This window comes from Coloeus monedula (assembly GCF_965178545.1).
Source record: "Coloeus monedula genome assembly, chromosome: 3".
Classification (NCBI taxonomy): Eukaryota; Metazoa; Chordata; class Aves; order Passeriformes; family Corvidae; genus Coloeus; species Coloeus monedula.
Window position 1 is genome coordinate 30843752 of NC_138783.1, and position 20284 is coordinate 30864035.

Below are 20284 nucleotides of genomic sequence, written 5' to 3' on the forward strand. Positions count from 1 at the left end.
AAAGCAAAAAAAAAGTTCTTGCAATTCAGATCTGGATTTGTAATATGACACATTTTGACATTTTGAGCAGAATCTCATTTTGGCATTTGAAACAAATATTGATTCATACCAAACTGTTTCAATTCAAACTGTCATTTCATTTTGAAAATACCATTAAATTGGCATTTGCAGCTGAAATGTCAATTTGAAAGAAAATGTTTCAGCTTAAGTTGACATACAGGAATAAAATATTTGGATTCAAAATTTCTCTCTGTGGGAGAGTAAAAATGTTTTTTGTTGTTGTCCAAAACACTTTCTTCTCAATTGCACTCATTTTCATGAAACCAGAGCTTCCCACAATACCAACAGGAAAACAACTAGTTAATGTGGAACAGTTAAACCATTTTAGCACTTGGCATTGTTGTTTGAATCTAGGCCCAAGGGCAGCTGGACTTGTTAGTGCTGTCATGCAGACCTAACTAAAATATTCTTTGAGCTCATCCTTGTGACCATTGTGCTCATGAAGAGCTGGAACTACCATTGTCATCACCATCACTTTCCTCCCCAGTGCACCTCTCCCAAAAGCACACACATACAGCTCTGAGATGGTGCCCAGTTTCACAAGAGATGATGGTAAGGATTCATCCTCCTGCTCTGGTTCACCCTCTGCAAGAGCTAAGAGGCTTCATTAGTTATACTGCTTTGGGCTGTCTGGGGTCTAAATGGAGAGTGTGAGCTCTGTTGGACTGGCTGCAAGGTGTCCCTCCCGATCTTACTAGCTCTTTGCTGTGTTTGTCTCAGATTTCATCCTCTTCAGAACTTATTCCAGCCTCCTTCATGCTTCCCATCTCTTTAAAGTTTGCTTTTCTTAGTGTCCTCTTTGTGTTTCTCAGGACAGATTTGAATTTCCTGGTCAGTGCATCTGGCCAATTGTGACTGCAAAAAGAGAAGAGAAGAGAAGAGAAGAGAAGAGAAGAGAAGAGAAGAGAAGAGAAGAGAAGAGAAGAGAAGAGAAGAGAAGAGAAGAGAAGAGAAGAGAAGAGAAGAGAAGAGAAGAGAAGAGGTTAGCAGCTCTCCTCACCAAGGAATTGATGCCATGAAGATTTTTTGCCTTTTCTTTTATACCCGTTATATTTTTTTACAACTTCTGTATTCTTAGTGCTTTTTGCCTACATTCTTGGACTTGATTTTGTCAAGCTAGGAGACTAAATATTTTAGAGGCTTCATAGTTAGGGACCAGTGTGCCCCAGACCCCAAGGTCCTCTCCAGAACACATTTGTAAACTAAGATAGAACCATCCAGGGGAAGGCTCCTTGGGGAGGGGGGCTCACTCGAGCTTCTCATTGGGGAATTTTTGATAGATATGCTAATTAGTAAGACCTATAATGTTATACCTGATCTTTTGGGGCATATACTCAACAGGGTGCATCTCAATGCATATGATCTGGACGTAGTGCGCCTAAGGATCCTTAAAATAAATACCAAGGTAAAATCCCTTTTCCCCTTCAAACCATGTATGACTCTTGATTTTAAGACCAGGAAAAGGCATCAGTTGCTGGTGACCACGAAGGGACCCTAAAGACCTTGAAACTCGCAGTCTTGGGTTGGAACACATCTCGCTTTGCCCCTCTCTTTGCTGGTAAATTACAGAGGGGCCGGAGCCACTTTTCATTTAGCATCATTTTGTGCCAGCCAAAACAGAAATGTTAAATGGTGGAGTTGAAGTGGATCTTTTGCTACAATACTTCAAGTGTTCACAAAGCCCAGGTTCTGAGCCACCATCTGTTGGTGAGTGCAAATTTATTATCATATAATGGGGTTCTCAGAGACAAAACAAACATTAAGGATTTGTAAGAGGTTAGAAGCTCAGCAAATGGCAGGGCTTTAGGAAGGTCTCAAATCTGCAGCTGCTCTGTCATACATAAAGCATCATATGGAATAAGATTTACTGTGTATAATAGAAGAAAATATCATTCCAGCTGTTGTAAACTAAAAAGAACAAAATACTAATCCCTACTAATTGCTATTATATAGAGATTAGAAAGAAATAGGTAAGAAATAGTTGTGTATATACATAAATCTATGTTTAAACTGTACACACCACCACTGTGTGCAATTAACATGCAATTACTTTAGAATAGAAATACTTGTTAAAATCTGATTACATGAAGCAGGTATCCTGTAGAAATAAAACAAAGGGTAATGTTTTTAAACTCAAAGAGGATAGATTTAGACTAGACATAAGGAAGAAATTTTTTGTGATGAGGATGGTGAGGCACCAGTACAGGTTGCCCAGAAAAGCTGTGGATGCCTCATGCCTGGGAGCATTCAAAGCCAGGGAGGATGGGACTGAGCGACCTGGCCTAGTGAAACATGTATCCGCTCATTGCAAGGGAGGCTGGACAGAATGACCTTGAAAGGTCCCTTCCAACCCAAGCTATTCTATGATTGTTTGATCTTATCTGCTGGTCAACTGCACCTTGTTAGCCTATGGTTTGGCAAGCAAGCTGCAATTATTTGGGTATTTACTGTGTTTCCTGGACAAGAAAGAATCTCAAGGGGTCTCCTGTCACTAAGCTGAGTTCACAGGAGGAAGAGTTGGAATACAAGGAGAGCCAAATCCTTGAGGAACAGGAAAAAAAAAAAAAGAGAAAATAACTTGAAAAATTGAACCTCAGTACTTTTGGGCAATCCCAGGCTAGTGCAGGATACACCACCTCTATGCTTATCTATCTAAAGGTCAGCACAGAGCAGTACAGATTGTACTAAGATTCACCTGCAATGGGTCCCTCCATAAATACAACCACTCCCAATCACACCAGGGTGAAATCTCACCCCTGAGAACTCCACAATGAATTCTGACTGACTTGCGTGGGGTCTAAGTCTCACCTACGAACTGAGACCAACCCACGGATCCTAGGGAGTCACTGACCACTCTTGTGATATAGTTCTCTCTTGTGTTTTGAAGTTAAAGAGAGAAATCCCTTCCTCCGTACCAGAAGCATTTTAAGATGCTGTGGGGAGGATTCATCTGCCTGAGGATATTGCCCAGCAGCATTTGATGCCATGGTTTATCCTACATGGTCTCCGGCTGTTGTTTTATCTACCAGCCTTACACAAGTGTCTCTGACAGACATGGTGCTCTGGGCTGAATCCCACTTGCATGAGTGGGTTAGAAGGTCCAGGTCCTACCACAGGACAAAGGATAATTGTCACTAGTGATACAGCCATGAGGTTTATCTTCATGTAACTGGGGGTGCACTCTGGCGTTCCTCGCGCTTTGCTGAGTGTTTTTATCAAGATCCAGCCAGAACCATCACTCCTCTTTGAAATCAAGAATCCACCAAGGACAGCAGAGTCCACAGCCACTCTTTCAAGGTTAAAGGATTGACTCCTGAGCATGAGAAGCAGAGTCTTGACCTTCCTGTAGACTCCAGGCCAGATGAATACTCCAAAATACATAATTCCTCCAAGATGGGGATCCCTATCATACTGCAGCAAGAACCCTGTGGGACTGTTAGCACTTTAGGGTCAAGACTAATAGGACCATAAATTGGGGAATGGACTATAGATGATGACATCTGAGATCCTTGTGTTCCTTTATTGCTATCAAGGAAAAACAAGGTTATTGGCAGCATAGACCCTTTCATCAGAAGCATCTAAAATAGATTAGCTGGAAACATCACTAAATCACCAAGCAGGCATGTGGGAATAAGTGGCTGTTGACAACTTAATTGCCTCCATTGAAAGCTTCCTGAACACAAGAAGGATTGAACTAGGACCATTGAAAAGATTCAGGTGTGAATGTCTTACGGATTTTCCTGCTATTTCCCACAGATTAAGCCAAGTTGGCTAATGAGGACCTTCTGTTCTCCATAATATACTGCTGATCAGCCTTGCTTCAGTGTCAAAGTCTATGTCTGTGGGTGATATATGTACTAAATACTGATATATGTGCAGGTTTTGTCAAGCAGGGCTAACCAAAGTGTGAGATCCTCTTCGTCTCTGGCCTTGGAGGATTAGCTGGTACTCTTAGGTGTAAATCAGCAGGGTGGTCTTCTATGCCTCAGAGCTTGTATTTAGCAGCAGGTGTTCACATATGGTAGTGCTCATGCAGGTCTCTGCAGATTGTGTCTCATATTTAAAATATTTTATTTTATTTTTTTAATGAGGATTTTCTGCCTTTAGGTCCTCGATAGGGAAAACTTCAGACAAAAATTTAAATATCTCTTCAGGGAGATAAACCAGCCTGGTAACACACCCTGAATCTTTAAAAGATGTGTTTGGGAAAGAGGAACACAGCCAAAAGTTGCCTGCTGGATTTTATCCTTGTAAGAAAATAGGAGGGAGCTTTAGTCTTCATAGTAATCTATCAGCCTGATATGGTGTGTCTTAGGGGTTTGTAACCAGCCTATACCTAGGCACTCTGGGCTTTCATCCACCCCTCCTTTTTTAGGGAAGTGGAAATGAAATACACATTAGTCCAGAGGAATTGAGCAGAAGAATTACTGCTGTTTTCAGAGATATTATTAAAAAACCCCATTCATACATCATTTTCAGGGGACACCACATGTGCACGTGTGGCTGTGCATGCTTCTGTGCCAGCCTTGCTCTGATAACACCTACTTGATCAGGTCATGCTGTCATATTCCATGTGACTTCCAAATTCCACCAAAACCATAAATCCATTATCTTGTGTACCCATAGCTACGATAATGATGAATATCAAAGCTTCATCCTCTTTCTGTCATGAGGTATGGAATTACACTAGGCAGGAGATATGCATTACACAAAAGCAACAATAGGCCATTTGGATTTTTCTAGGCTTGAACTCCAGTTTTATCGCTGTGCTTGCCATGTACTGGGCTCTTCCTGGCACAGTGAACATTAGCATAGAGTGGACTGATGGTATACTGCAGCTAAACACAGTAATACTGTATGTCTTTCAGGAATTAACATGATACTAGGTCATAAATTCACTGGGAAAACACCCAACAAAGCTACTACTGTCTGCAAACAGCTTTGCTGCTGTTCCAAGCACCTTTGGAATGAGACATGTTGAAATAATAACACATATTAAAAAAAAAAAAGAAAGAAAAAGAGGAATAAAAAAGGGAAAAAATAGAAGGAAAGGGGAAAAAAAAGACACTAAAACCAGCAAAGTGCAGACAAATAACACACAAGCAGACACTAAACAGCAGAGCTACATGGGACTGTCCTACAGCTACTACCTCAGATCTAGGCCCTTTTGCCAAGGAGTTTTTCAGCTTTCCTCCTTTTGAACTCTGCAATTTCTTCCGGGAGTAACCCATGAGCTCTATACCTGCAGTGAACAGGTAGGCCATTAGAGAAAGAACCAGTTCAGTTTCATCTGAAATAAAGAACAGACTGTAATGGAGACTGAGGGAAAGGTAAGTGTCTTCTGGTGAGAAAAAGGAAAATAAATATGGGTCCTGGTTCTGGCTTTTATTTATTCCCCTCTTGTACCACTCAACTTACTGCAAAGGATGAGGTCAGCTAATTAAATTTTAAGTGTCCAGAGAGCTGTTGGCACTCTTAGACCCTTCTGCCAGGACAAGATGATTGACTTTGTTGATTGAGGAGTACAAACTATATCTCTATTCTGACTGTTTCCAGAATCTATTAGATAAGATGAATCCTGGGAGAATGATTCCATTATTCCACTGATCCTTTCCTTCATTCATTAAAGGGAAGACGAGAACAAAACAGCAGTGAAGATCTTGCCTTTGGTTAGTTCAATTCCTGCCTCAGTGCCTTTTGGTCTTCCAGGGAAGGTGCTTTCAGAAGCTCTCAGCTCTCTAAGCTGTGGGCACATTTCCTGGTGGAAATACTATTTAGCCGGCCCTAGAGAAATCCAGTTGTCCCTGAAAGCTGAACACTAATTTAACAGCCTTTCCTGAGGGAGATCAGAGCCAAGTTTCAGCTCTTTTGCCAGTTCTGCTCCACAAATGGAAATGCCTAGACAAGTTGTCCCCCCAAGCCTCATCTAAATCCTCAGCTCTGGGAACATCTTTCTCCTCTTTAGAAATATTGATCCCTGTTTATAAACTTCCTCATGAGTGATGGTGCCTTTAGGGCTGGGTCCCAAGGACAGGGAAACCAGGAGGATATAACCCTGATGGGTTCAATGAGGAATGACTTCTTCTGGGAATCTACAACTCAGGTGAGATTTAGCTCCCTGATATTTTTTTTATCTGCAGTAGAGGTGTCTCCATCTAAGCCAAATCTCTTGGTCTCTATTCTGAGCTAGTGAAGGGAAGATGGCTCTGCTGGACCACAGCAGGAGTTTATCCCAAAGCGGAAGAAGACCAACACAAGAAATATCTGTTTCTCTGCACTGACTCTTAAAAGACATGCAAGGTGACCAGATCAGGTGGAGGTAAATAATGTTTAATAAGATTAAATCCTGCCTGTTGGAGAAAGAAGAGGAATTTTGTGTCTAGAACCTTTATGGAAGCAGTAACAAAATTCAGCCACACATGGGTGAGCGTGAGGAGTTTAAGTCCACCCAGCAGGACTCACAGGGAAGTGGAGGAGGTTGCTGCCTGTGTCTGCACAATAGGGCAGCAGGTTGTGGCCCACAGAAGGTGGAGGCCTGACCAGGGTATCTGGGGATCAAGCACGGTGTTAGACTGCCTGAGGTCCACCTCCAGACATTGCTCACACAAGTATCAATAACTTTTTGGTAATGAGTTGATTTTCATCCACTGCACGACAGCAAAAAATGATCTGGTGTAAATCAAACTCACTAATGTCTGAGCAACTGGAGAGAGTCTGGTTCTGCATCATCCATCCCAGCCTCGGGCAAATCACCTCTTTTTGGAGACAGCTGTTATTTTTCCAAGGTCCTTCCTTCCCATTGTCTTGTTTGCAAAGCCAGCAGGAGAAAAATCTGTGAAGTTCTGACTTTTCTTCCTTTCTGAACACTGCATTTAGGGTTTCTTGCTATTAGCACCAATTCTGTAATATTCCAGTCAATTCTCCCAGAAACTTCAGCTTGCTCAGAAAGAGCTTGTTTAAATATAAAAGCTGGTGCAATCACATCGCAAGTCAAACAGTCTTGTTCAAAAGGAGATGAGTCACCTACTTTTATTCCCATTCTCATTCTCCCTCAGATTTCAGAGAAAAATTCTTCTTTCTCACTGTGATTATGCCACAGCCATGATCAGAATAGTTCTTTGTCTTCATTTTGCTGTTGTGTTAGGTGGTCAGAAACAATTTGAAAAGAAGAGATTGAGTGTGAAGCAAAAAGCAGCTGTCCTGACATTGCATGATCAAGCCTATGAGACAGAGGATGCTTTGATTTCCCCAAATAGCTCTTGTTAAATGCTATATAAAGTTTATTTAGGAAATATTTTTATGCTGTTGTATAATTCCAGCTATGGAAGGACAACAAGAGTTTTTCACTGCTGTTTGGTCCACAAGCTCTTTTATTTCTGATTTAAAAGTGCATTTGACAAACTTCAAATAGGAGCCCAGGAGGAAATGCTTTCACTTTTCTCCTCAGAAAGACACATCAGCAGCAACAGCAACACTAGAGACTCTCTACAGATCCATCCTACTAGGGTGCTCTGACACAGACAAAGCAATGAGAACCTTGTACTGGGTAGAAGAAGAAACCTTGTTGTCCTAATGGGTGTCTTTTTCCTGGCTCATAAAAAGGTGTTTCTCACTTGGGGTTGGGAGATGGGTTCTTTGATCATCCTTCACTGTTTCTCACCCATTTATCTTCAAACAAGGATCCCAGTGATTTCTCCAGGGCTGATCCTCATGCACGTGAGGACGAGAGAGCCCCAAAACTCTCACCTATTCCTAGCTTCATCTTCAGTTTTCAGTGATGTCTCACATCAGCTTGCACTTATCACTGTGAATAATGGTAGTGGGCTAGATGACCTATTGACCCTTCTGGACTTAAGGTTTACTGCATGAATTCATACAAGATAAAGGATCTGTGTTTATGCTAAAAATCAAAAAGTCTCAAATGTTCTTTACCTCAGCATTGGGTTAATGGTTGAAAACCATTGAGATGATCAACAATCTGTATCTTTCTTTGCTGAATTGTATTAATTTTTTCTTCCACTTAACTTTCCATAAATAATTTAAAGGGAAAGTTTTTGAATAAAACTACCTGCTGGGATAGAGTACTTCTGATGCTTTCAAACAATGTGTTCATTACCAGAGCAAAGAATTTTTGAACCAGGATGGTAAATGTTGGAAATTCAGAAGAGCAAGAATGTCACTCATCCCTTTGAATGGCAAATGAGTCATCCTGGCTCTAAGTTTTGTACTGGTTTTGGTGGGGTTTTTTGTTTGTTTGTTTATTTTGGGGTTGGTTTGGTTTTGTTTTTTTTCTTTTTTTTTTTGGATTAATTTTTTTTTTTGCTTGTTTGGGGTTTTTTGTTTTTTTGGTTTTTTTTTTTTGTTTCAGTCTGGTTTGGTTTTTTATTTTGTTTTGTTTTGTTTCTAAATTTCATTAGCCATTGAATTTTTCCCAGTGTTAGATTTTTTTTTCAGTGCTTAGCAAAATGCATCTGAGATTCAGTCCAGGTCAGGCTTGTGTCTGCTAGTTTTGCATAAACTAATATCTTTTCTGCTTTTTTGAACAAGGTGACTGCTCCACCGGAGTTGACAAGGTGCTTCCTGACCCAAAGCATAACAGGATGCCAACTTCAAATATCACACATTTATGTACTTGCTTCTTCCATGTCTGAAACACCCCAGCTACTCATCTGGAGTACCCTCAAAGAAACTTCACAGCCTTCCTTTAAACCCATCTGACTGAAATCTCTAAACAGGTAGTCTGCTGCTTGACTACTTGGCAAGCTTGGTTTTGTGGTCTCTTAATTTTGTTACACCTTCTCTGTGTCCAATCTGCCACTACTTCCTGTGGCAGTACAAGGTGTACGTGTAGAAATCTGCCTTGAAGCAAGGATATATCTAGAGAGGTTATGGAACTGTCCTGCCTTGTTCTATGTCAGGCAAAGTTAACCTAAAGCTTCTGTGAAAACCAGGTAAAACTGAGATTTGACCTAGAAAGAAGGACTTATCCTTTGAATAGGAACTTCAAAAACTTCCATCCCTAGGATCTGACCCTTAAATCCATGGCACAAGGGTTTGCAACATGGACATAAGACCAAGCACCTTCACTTAGCAAGAAATACCTCTCAGCATGGCCACCACGACTGCCCACCTGCAGATGTTTAGGCCACCCAAGTCACAAGATAAAGCACGAGATAAAAACAAGTGCTCATAGACCTCATGGTAAGGAAATACCCAAGAGAAGATAAGTTGCCTCAGGACAGAATGAAAAAACAATGAGTAGAAGAGGAATTTGTACAGTATTTCCTTTTTCAGCTCAAAAACCTACAAATGAGGAAATCCCTATGGAATTATATGAGGCAGTGACTTGAAACCATCATATTAGCCAACTAGACAGAAACAACTTTCAACCTCTTGGTCTTGTGCCAAAACCTGAACCATCAAGATAAGGCCAGAAAACAGGACATGATGTCTGATCCCTATCTGGCAACAGCACAGTCTGTGCATGAGGCAGTTATGCAAATATTTGCTTTGCTTGAACATCCAGTTACTTCTTTCTGGCACTTGACATTTGATTTCTATGGGGTATAAGTTTCATTTTGCCCCCTCACTAGGACAAACATGGTTTTGTCCTAGGACTTTTTTCCTCTGAATACTGTCACAATTATTCAACCACTGCATGATCTATGGGGACAGAGGTGCTGCAAAGGAACAGTGAAGATCTGGGCTTTGGGACAAGAGTAGATCACCTCTGTCTCTACAGTGTTATGGGTAGACTCTTCAGAGGTTACACATGGATGCTCAAGATCCTCTGATCCTGAGTATGTGGGGAAATGGAGAAATTTTTTTACTCCTCTTATTGTCTACCTGGACTGATTAATTTTCTACCATTTACAATCTCTGTTTAGAAACAGCTCAGCCCTTCATAAATCTTACTTTGGTTCACACAGCCAGAGGACAGGATCTTTGAGAATGGTAGAAAGAACCTCGACAGTCAACAGAGGCTTAAACCATGACTTTTAGATAGTAAAATCAGGATGAGAAGCATCTACTCTCAAAGTAGAGTAGAACTCTAAGTACTTCCTCAGTTCAATGGTAAGCCAGCCCACCTTGATAAGATAGCAAAATTCCTCCAAGTTTCGTATTTCTTGTGAATAATAATGCATCTTTGATATCAACACACATCACTCAATAGCTCATTTCCATCAAGTAGTAGATAAAATACCTTCAAGCCTAAAAAATATCATCTCTCAAAATTATCTTCCAATAAACTTCTATTTTCCACCCCAACTGACACCCAAATAACTTTAAAGTTATGTCCCAATATACTGTAAGTTCCATCCTACTCCAAAAAAGCTCTGGGGTATTTCTCAGCAAAAGGACTGCTCTGTATGCTACTGCCCAAGTAGTTGACCACTCTCTACAGAAGGAGGTAAAAAAAGGTCCTTCTTCACTAAGAGGGAATGAGGCCATACATAAAACAAGATTGATCAGAAGTCAGAACTACATTAAGACAGACCTTGTTTGCTGTCAGATGTTGATCTCTGAGGTAGTCACTGTAGGACCTCAACAAAGTCATTTTGCGAGGGCCAATCAAACCAGACCCCTTAGCAAGTATTTCTCTTTATTGTCGATAAAGGGAGTCAGGGTTGACTGCTTTTAATGTGGGTGATCACACTGTTCTTGTCAAACAAATCTGACTTCTGGGTTTTATGACCTGACCACAACATCCTTTCCAGGCATACAGCAGGTGACAGCTGAACAGGGAGTACTCTGCAGAGTCAGGCATTTCAAAGCTAGAAAATGACTTAATGAATTTTGAGTGCTCAATCTTTGCTCACCCCCACCATATGTGGCAACACCACTAAGTCTTCAATTACCTAACAGTGCCATATATTTGTAACACAAAGTCTTCTTATTCTTCTATTAGAATGAAAGGGAAAAAATGTGTTTATATGTTGAATGAGGTAGGTGTTTTCTGCAGGAATTTGGTGGATGGGGAGAAAAATCTGAGTGTCTCTCATAGACTGATGACCCCAGAGACCCGAAAGTGTCCCTGCCCATGCGTCTCCTATATGCACACAGAGCAGGAAGGAGATTCAGGGAGGAACTCCCCGGTGTTCAGTCTCCAAGGGAGTATAGGGGAGAAGCAGCAAGTTTCCATGTCACTTCTTGGGAACTGCGAATAAGGAGAGGTGTTGAAGAAACCACAACACTTCTGAGTCCCAGTACCATGCCAGAACATGCAAGTCACCTAAGGAAAATGATGTTGACTTTGGAAACAGATAACATGGAAAGATGGATATTCAGCCTGTGAGCTCCAAAAAAGACCTTTTAATGAATGTCTTGAACAATGATGAAGTCACACTTACCCTGGCTTTATTTCAGGAGGTTTAGGTAAGGGCTTCAGAAAGCCTTTTTTCCCAACCAGCCAATATGTTTCTTCTACTCCTTTACCCTAAAAAAACCCAAAAATTCAAATAAGAAGCAGTTTTCTGACTGCCCTCTGCTCAACATGTAATTTCCTCACTACGTTTCTCTGGTTTCATACATATCCGGAGACACACCATGTCTGGAAACCTTGGGCTATCCTTCAGAATAGCTCAGGGATTATTTGAATTTCATTTTCGTGAAAGAGGATGTTCATTATCCTTGATCCAACTGTCATTTACAAATTACCCTCATTGATCTGGGTCATTGAAACTACACAGCTGGACAGAAGTTGGAAACTACAGGATCACTAATCATCTTATTTGGCAGCACTAGCATTATTAATTAAGAGATTTTACAACTCATTCTGAAGTTAGTATCAGAATAATAACTTCTTCTCCCACCACTGATGATTTAGCTTTTATGGTGTGATGCATCTGATGAACTGTAGGCATCTATATGAGAGTCAATCACTCTTGACTGAAGAAGGGGTGGAAAACAGACATTCATCTTCACATAAACTAGACCCTGAAAGTACTTCAGGTTCTTAATTTCCTACAGGGCCAATTTATCCCCACTAACTATGTAAAGGTTTCTTTCCATTGACTAAACCTGGAATAATTATCCCAGATCTCCACTTGGAGACATATGAACTTGGATGATTCCCCTTGTCATGCAAGATGGGACCTGAGGCCATATTCAAATCTTTTATTCTAGGTATTTAAGGCAAGCAAAGTTCCTACTTCTGTCTATTGATTGTGTAAGGGTAGAAATGATGTTTGAATTATTTTGTACTGTCTCATTTGGACACAGAAAATAGCAGTTTCTGTCAAGGGTGGGCTAAATAGACTACTATATAAATACTTATATCCAGCACATACAGCTGATTGCTCAGTCCCACAGTCCTTCAATAACCACCTCATGTACGAAAACAACTGAGAGGAACAATTTTGGAAGGATTCAGCTAAAGGTTGGTGTATGAAGGCCAAAAAATATCATAATATGAAAATTCCTTAAGCAAAAAGACTCCCCTGTGAAGTGCTACACACAGCCCTGGTCTTCTTACCTTCAGCTCTGTTTTTCCCCTGGGTATGATTTCATAGCCTTCATTCAGAGTCCGAAGTGTATCCACTGTACTTTGGCTGACATGAATTCTGTAAGCTGGGAACAGAAGACAAAGCAGTTGGATCATTGTACTGCACACATGCTGTGAATTCCCCACTGCTTCATCCTGACAAGGAGAAGCGCTCCAAAGCAGGAGTGCTCCAATGCAGATGTGTGGCTGGTGAAGCTGTGTGGTGCTCCTCTATGTACAGTTCAATGCTGACTGAAGGGTTCTTCCAGCCAGGGCTGTAAAGAGCACAGGGGGAGAGGAGATCTACTCTGGGGGCTTCCTGGAGAAGGATACCAAACACACTAAGTGTAGAAGTCCAGCTCTCAATAAAGATGGTAAGTGGTTTTCCACTAACATTGTCAGCTGGCTTGCTGTTTTATCTATTGCCACAGTATAACTAGGGATTTAGAAAGAAATGAAAAATAACCTACTGTCCTGCTTCAGACACCCAGCATAATTTGGAAGCTGGGATGAAGAGCAGAGAGATGGAGTTTTCAAGGGAACATAAAGAAAATATGGCTATGCTTCTAGATCTGTCTAGATTTTTAGTAATTGATGCCACCCAGAGCTGCCATTTAGTGCATGAACAAAAAGGGCAAAGGTGGAGAGCTTTATTGAATTCCCTTCTCCCCCATATTGTTTTACAGTCATTGCTGGAACTCACTGAAATTTGTTATTGTTCTGCTGGTGTGAACGAGCCAAGAAATATTTCTAAAACCTTTCTCTCAAAAATAGATTTCTTTGTTGTTTTTTATTTTTGAGCTTTTATTTCAATTTTATCAATCACATTCCCTTCCTCTTTGAAAGATGGGGGGTGAGCTGATTATTTTTTTTTTCCCATAATAATAAGAAAGAAGAACATCAGTTTGAATATGTAGAGGAAGATCACAGAGCTATGAGCTACATTTCCTGAGAGACTAACCTACAATTTTCCTATTTATCTATATGCATTTCTATTAATGTGTAACAGTGCTCTTGTACCTGCAGTGCTCCTGCTGTCCCCAGCCTCAGTGGGACTTTGTATGAGCAAGGGTATGATGGAAGCAGTGCCCACATGTGCTTCAACCCTTGCTTTCTACTGATCAGGAAAGGTAAATGCATCATTTTACTGTGCAAGAACAGCCCTGAATTAAGGGTTCTGAGCACTGACTGAAAGTAAAACCCAAACCATATTGGAGAAAAGTAGGGCAAGATTCATGTTGATTTTGGTTGATGGGATTCGAGTCAGAGGACTGCAGCTGGAAGGCAGGGTCCTAAAGGCTGACCTACAATGGCAAAGCTGGTGTCCTCTCCTTTAGGCTGCCTTGAATTCTGCCATTTGACTTGCCCCTTTCTTTAACTGTCCCAATACTCACGCAAGCCCGTGGACTCCATCCGTGAGGCCGTGTTCACAGTGTCTCCAAAGAGGCAGTACCGAGGCATGGTCAGCCCCACCACGCCTGCCACGCAAGGCCCTGAAAGACACGTCAGCTGCGTAACCACGATGGTCCTGCACGGATCTAGGGGCTCACTGATGAACAAATCTCATCTGCTACTCTAATATTCAAGAAACTGCTTGGGAATACAGAAGAAGGTTTTCTAAAGATCTCATTGACCTTGGTGCTTGCTACAAGCAGTCAAAAGTTAAGCATTGCTCTGGATTGCACGCTAGTGCTCTGTGTCTGAGGAAGTCATGTGTGGTAGGCCCTCAGTTCACCACCATCTGGGAGAAATTTGTTCAGAGTTCATGGAAACTCAAGGACTATTATAATCTCATTTTAAAAAGACCTTTTCCCATGTAAGAAAACTAAAGTTCAGCTCTTGTGACATGCCCTGTAACCCACTGAAACAGGATTAAAATTCAGCCTTGAAGTCCAGAGGTGCCGGCAGCATTCTGGACCACCCTGTGTCCCCCTCCCTGGAAAAGAAGACATCGTTAGCTTGCCTGTCTAGTCAAGACCTGTTTTTTCCCTCTTTCTCATTCTTTATACAAGATCCATTCACTTCTAAGTATCTTCCAAAGAATTGTAGCCAAGTTGTCAGGGAGAGATATGTGTGAAGGATCCACATGAACATGCACAGACTGGGAGATAAAATGTGTGGCAGCAAAATAGCACAGACAATTTTCATCTGGGGCATTTGGCTTAGTAAATGTTTAGACTACAGTCTGAAAGAGATGTTAAATTTCATTGCCCACAATAGAAAATATCAGGCCTGCAAAATAAATGAAAAAGAAATTATATATAAAGCAATGTAATGAGGTAGGGCTTCCTGCAGAGAAAAGACAGGAATCTCTGTATTTTACATCAAATGTATTTATGAGATATGCCTTTTCAGGCTTTGCCTTTTCAATGTCATGATCCTTCTGACTTAAGATTTAGTATAACTGATATCTAGGAAATCTTTTCCCATGCAAGAGTACAAGAGATGGGAACATTGTACATCACCAACAGTCCCTGAAATGATGCTGTAGATAAGGGTTTTCATAATATAAAAAGGTTAGAGGTTAAAATGTTTGGTTTAAAACCGTAATAAGAATAATAGTAACAATTGTAGCCTAACTTAGAAGTGGCAGTTACTTAGTTTATTACAGTGTAATTGTATGGTGATTTTAGCCTTATTTACAAAAACTGATCCTTCACATAGTTTTTAGATATATCTTAAGGACAATGAAACTCCATAGCTGAAAGCTATGTGGAACTTCACAAGAACTCCTCTTGCTGTGACCTCCTGTGACCCCCTGAAAAGTTGTTGCTGCCCAAAGTTGCTGGATTTTAATGTACTTCATGAGGATGCAAACTGAGACGCAAGACAGATTTTAACTCCTGCCTGATGAAGCATTGCTTGATAAAAGATTTTAAAAAAGAGAGGTGAAGAATGGTTCATACAAAAAATGTTACAAGGACTTGAAGAGAATGGATCAAACTGGATAAAACAGAGCAGACAGAGACTGCTGGAGATCATGAAAACCTAATTTGACTTTTTTTTCCAATTGTCAGTGTACCTTGGGCAAAACACTGTTCTGGAGAATCTCTTACAAGTTAATTCCCATCCTTATCAGTACTCTCTAATTTGTTTCAAGCTTTTCAGGAGAGGAACTATATCCACTAGAGGAAGATTTATTCAGGTTTTCATCTATAGGCACTTTTATAACACAACTGTAAAGACACAGTCAATAGTCTGAGCCAAGGACCTTATGGTTCCCTAACTGGTCTTTATTGTGTGCATGCTAATGTGACATATGCACAAAAAAAAAGGTCTTTTGGAGACTTCTTAATTCATGCTTCAATAACAGCTTTCCCTGAGAAGACACTCTCTCATAAAACATTACCTCTCTTCTTTTTGTGGTGATAACATGACAGCAGCAGTCAGAAATCTCAATAAGGACAAAAGCTCCTTCTGTAATAGGTGTTGCAAGGACACAAAAAGGTGGTTACTGTCAAAAAAACAGCCCTCATTGAGGAGGAATGGAGCTCCATTGGTTAGAGCATGGTGCTAGTAACACCAGGGTCGTGGGGTTGATCCCTGTATGGGGCATTCACTTGAGAGTTGGAGTTCATGATCCCTGTGGGTGCCTTGCAACTAAGAGTATTCTATGATTCTGTGATTCCCTTTTGCAAAGCACAAATAAAGAGCTTCTGCTGAAGTCAGTGGAGGCCAAGACAATGTGGTCAACTGAGCCGTAAGAGCTTTACTACTCCTGCAACTGAACAACTTTATAGGGTTCATTTACAGGTCCTCAGAATGAGTGCAGGCTCTCTAAAACTCCTGGAAACACCTCCATGTGGGTGCCTGAATTCAGGTTCCCTACTCAGTTGGTGCAATCATCCAGCCATTTCTGCAAAGCTCACAACATAGGAGAGGCAAGATTTTTAGGGCAAGATGTTCTCTTTCCAGAGTACTGCTTTTAAGCCTGTCCCATTGCAGAAAGTTCTTAGTTCAAAACCAGCTCTACCATATAAGCACTCCTAAAATTACACATTCTCTGTGTTGAAAACATCTAAGACATAACTCACTCACTCACTTCCTTCACCTCCTGTGTGTGTTCCCCCTTTTCCAAACAGCTTCAGCAAAAGGCTAAGAAAAATTTCCAGTGGTAAATCTCCCACAGTTACAAGTTTCAGGGCAAACCAGACACCCTGTGAGGAGGACATGATGGCCTAGCTGTTTAATTACACAGGTTCACAGGTTTGCTTTGAAGTGTCTCTTTGCCAGGGCTTGCAAGGGCCAGTTAATGGGAGGCTCTGGCTGAGACTCTGCGAGAACCATCAGCAGTGCTGCAGAGTTTAATAGTCAAGATCAAAGTGCAGGGCTGACTGCCAGAGAGCCTGACTGATACACAAATCTTCTTCCACCTCCGTGGAAAAGCTTATCTTCTCACCACTGCTCTCGTCGACTGTCCTGCTCCAGGCCAGACAGGGATAACAGGGAAACAGCTGAGTTGGCTGAGTTATCCTGGACCTGCAGTGAAGTCAAGAGAGGACAGCCAGGATTCCAGGATGTGTTTAAAGCAGGGGTGGAAATGCAGACCAAACACTGGTCGTCTCGTCCTCTTTGCCTTACCCACGCACTGCCACAAGCTGACCACGGGTATGGGCCAGCAGTTCCCAGAGATGCAGCTTTCCCTTGGGGTAGAAAAGGCATGGGCAGCCTATGCCCAAACAGCATTTATTCCTTTTCCTGAGAGGGCATCATGAGCTCTTCTTGGCACCAGTTTCCAGAGAGCAGTTGAAGCACATGACTGGAGGTCACACCCTTTCTCCATCCTTTCCAGTACAGCAAAAGTGTCAGCCAAGCTCTCCTCTCCCCCAACAGCTTCCCCAAGGCTTTCATGATGCAGATCATTCCCTCTTCATGCATCTTTTCTTAGGAGAAACAGGGTCTAGGGTTAATCAAACTCTGCTGTGAGCTCAGTGGCTCAGAGAGATGGTTTGCTTTGGAACATGTTTGTGGTTGCTCCCATGACAGTATGATGCTGCCAGATCTGTGCAAAACAAGGTCTGCAGAGTCCTCCCCCCTCTTCCTCTCACACCCAGTACAACTGTTCATAGTAATTCTGCTTTCCAGATACCCAGAGTTCAGAAAAACAAAACAAAAAAATGTTACTACCCCCTGTAGACATCACCTAGGGATAGATTTTTTGGCCAACTGCATGGGAGATACACTGCAGAACTGATGTCAACAGGCAGCAGCAGATGTTGCACAGCAAATTCCTATCTTTCCATGTTGAAAATACGCTGCTGGTGTTCCAGAGACTCCTGCTCTGGGCAAGACAATCTGCAGTCATTAGTCTCATCTAATTTCTGACGGAGTGTAAAACACACAGTGCTCCCACAATCATTCCTTAATGCTTTACACTTCTATGAGGGGTCAGCTAAGGCTCACAAACTTCAAAGAAAACAGTAGGGAGATGTGTTTTAGAGATAACTTCAAAAGAGGATCTTATAAGGTCCAGGAGATATGAAATATTGATTTTAACTCTTCTCAAGTCGCAGCTCTGTTCTTGGGATATTCTGGGTGAGATACTTCCTTTACTCTGCTTCTGTCTCCCAACATGTACATTAGGGACAAGGATACTGACATCTGCAAAATGCTTGCATGTCAAAGCTGCAGAAGTGTGGATATTATCAGGCAAGCAGAAGGATAAACTCCCCGTAATATTAGGTCAGGCTCCTGGGCATTCTTAGGCATTGTTTGGCTTTCCACAATGGGCAATACTCCTGTACTTTAGAGGAAGAGGCAGGAAATCTGGTGACAAACAGCTGGGAAGAATCTATTAATGGTTGAGTAAAAAATGTGTAAAATTATGAAGGTTCATATCTCTCATGCAACAACTGATTCATGATAATAGCAGATGTATTTTCCTACATTTAAAATACTTTCACCTATATAACTGCAGTTCTACTGTTTTGGAGTTCTTTTATTTTGGAGTTTAATTACATCTGGTGTGTATATATATATATATATACACATATATATAAATATGGAACTTCCTCCTTTCTTTTTAGACAAGCCACTTTTCTGTTGATTGAATACATTATAACTTCTACATCAGAGATAATGTTTTCTTTATAACATAACTTTTTCTTAAGAGCCGTATCACATTTTTCTTCCAGTATATCCTACCTATAGTAAATCTCTCACTTTATATGCCAGTGTTTCTGTGCTTTTTCATTTCAGAACAGAGCTGCAAAGACATCACTGGGTGTCTTGATATCCCAGCTCTTAAGGCCCTATGGCACATCAAAGAGCTATCCATACAATGAAACACTTGTGGCTAACATGCCAGATGTAGTTCCTGGCTGGGACAGAATACACTATCTCTCCTTAAAATGATACTGAGCCACCTTCCTCCACAAACCCTCCCTGGGTTTTGTTTTTCCATTTTAACACCCTTGCTGAAATGGAAGACTTTAAAGTTTCTTGTAAGAGTGGTTTTTGGGGATCAGGCATGAAGAAAGTGTTCAAAGTTGGAAATGCAGTTGAAAAGGAGTTCTCTGATGTCCAGGTGCAGGCAGGTGCTGCTGCCTACCTGTGTGCAGCCCGATGCGTATCCTGAGGGGAATGTCTGGCATGTGCCTCATTTTGAATGTTCCAACAGAGCTGAGGATGTCCAAGGACATGTTGGCTATTTCAGCTGCGTGCTTGTTTCCATTCCGTTTTGGGAGCCCTGAAGCAACCATGTAGGCATCACCAATTGTCTCCACCTAGAAAACACCATTACATTAAGAAATAAATATATAAATCCAAAAGGATAGAAAGAAAACACAGAATAAAATTACTCCTCACCTTGTAAACATCGTGGTTTCCAAGAACAGCGTCAAACAGTGAGTAAAGGTCATTCAGAAGGTCAACTACCTCAATGGGTTCACTGAGGGCTGAAATGGATGTGAAGCCCACAATGTCACTGAAGTAGATGGTCACCTGGTCAAAATACTCTGGCTCCACAGTGCCACCAGTCTTGAGGGCTTCTGCTACTGATCTGAAATAGCAACACAAGCAAAGATGGCAGGGAACAAATCCTTGTCTAGTGCATGCCCAAGAGCTCAGACTCCTGTTTTTCTGTGTTCATATCTTCCTCTAAATAGAAAGTCCTATATGGCTGTAATGAGCAATGATTAAAGTGTCTTTCTTTGCTTTGAAGGTGCTTGCCAAAATTGATGGTCAGGTCTACAATATTGCTCACTTCTGGGGAAGAGTGTTGTCCAGAGTAGCTGTGGGTTATTTGGTTTGGGATATTTTGGTTTGGTTGGGGATTTTTTAGCACCTGAAGTGCCAGTACTTACGGTGGAAGCATTTGTGACAGCAGTTTTTCTGTCTTCTGTTTTTCAACCTCTAGCTCTTCAGTCCGCTCGCTGATTAAATCTTCCAGGTTGCTTGAGTACTGCTCAAGCATCCGGAGCATTGAGTCAATGATATTGGTCTTTTTCCCTTTGTTGATGGTTTTGAACTGGAAAATCAAACTGGAGAGTTATTTGTCTGTCTCATTACACCACTGCAGCACTCCGAGCTTGGAAAGGAACAAAAAGCAGACATTTATTTTGAAGGCTCAGTGCTAAAGACTGGCTTTATCAATGGCAAGAATTCAAAGATAAAGGAAAAAGGTGAATAAGAAGGTGAATTTGCATCAAACAGTGAGAGTTAGGTGAAACATCACCTTGCACTAGTTGGCAACAGGTACATGGCTATGGAGTCTTGTCATGCTGCACGTTTGCAACCCCC

At 41.4% G+C, this 20284-nt stretch overlaps 1 protein-coding gene across 1 annotated transcript in view; it reads right to left on the bottom strand.

The window, feature by feature from the left end:
- Window positions 1-776: 776 nt before the first annotated feature.
- The window catches only part of GUCY2F (guanylate cyclase 2F, retinal), a gene marked incomplete at both ends in the record, with an annotated part of 38188 nt that continues 18680 nt past the window's right edge, over window positions 777-20284 (bottom strand). The window contains 7 exons of the mRNA XM_082277796.1: window positions 777-915; window positions 11412-11497; window positions 12536-12630; window positions 13939-14037; window positions 19095-19269; window positions 19352-19544; window positions 19849-20012. Coding sequence (XP_082133922.1) covers window positions 777-915; window positions 11412-11497; window positions 12536-12630; window positions 13939-14037; window positions 19095-19269; window positions 19352-19544; window positions 19849-20012 — 951 coding nt within the window. The remainder of the gene's footprint in view (window positions 916-11411; window positions 11498-12535; window positions 12631-13938; window positions 14038-19094; window positions 19270-19351; window positions 19545-19848; window positions 20013-20284) is intronic.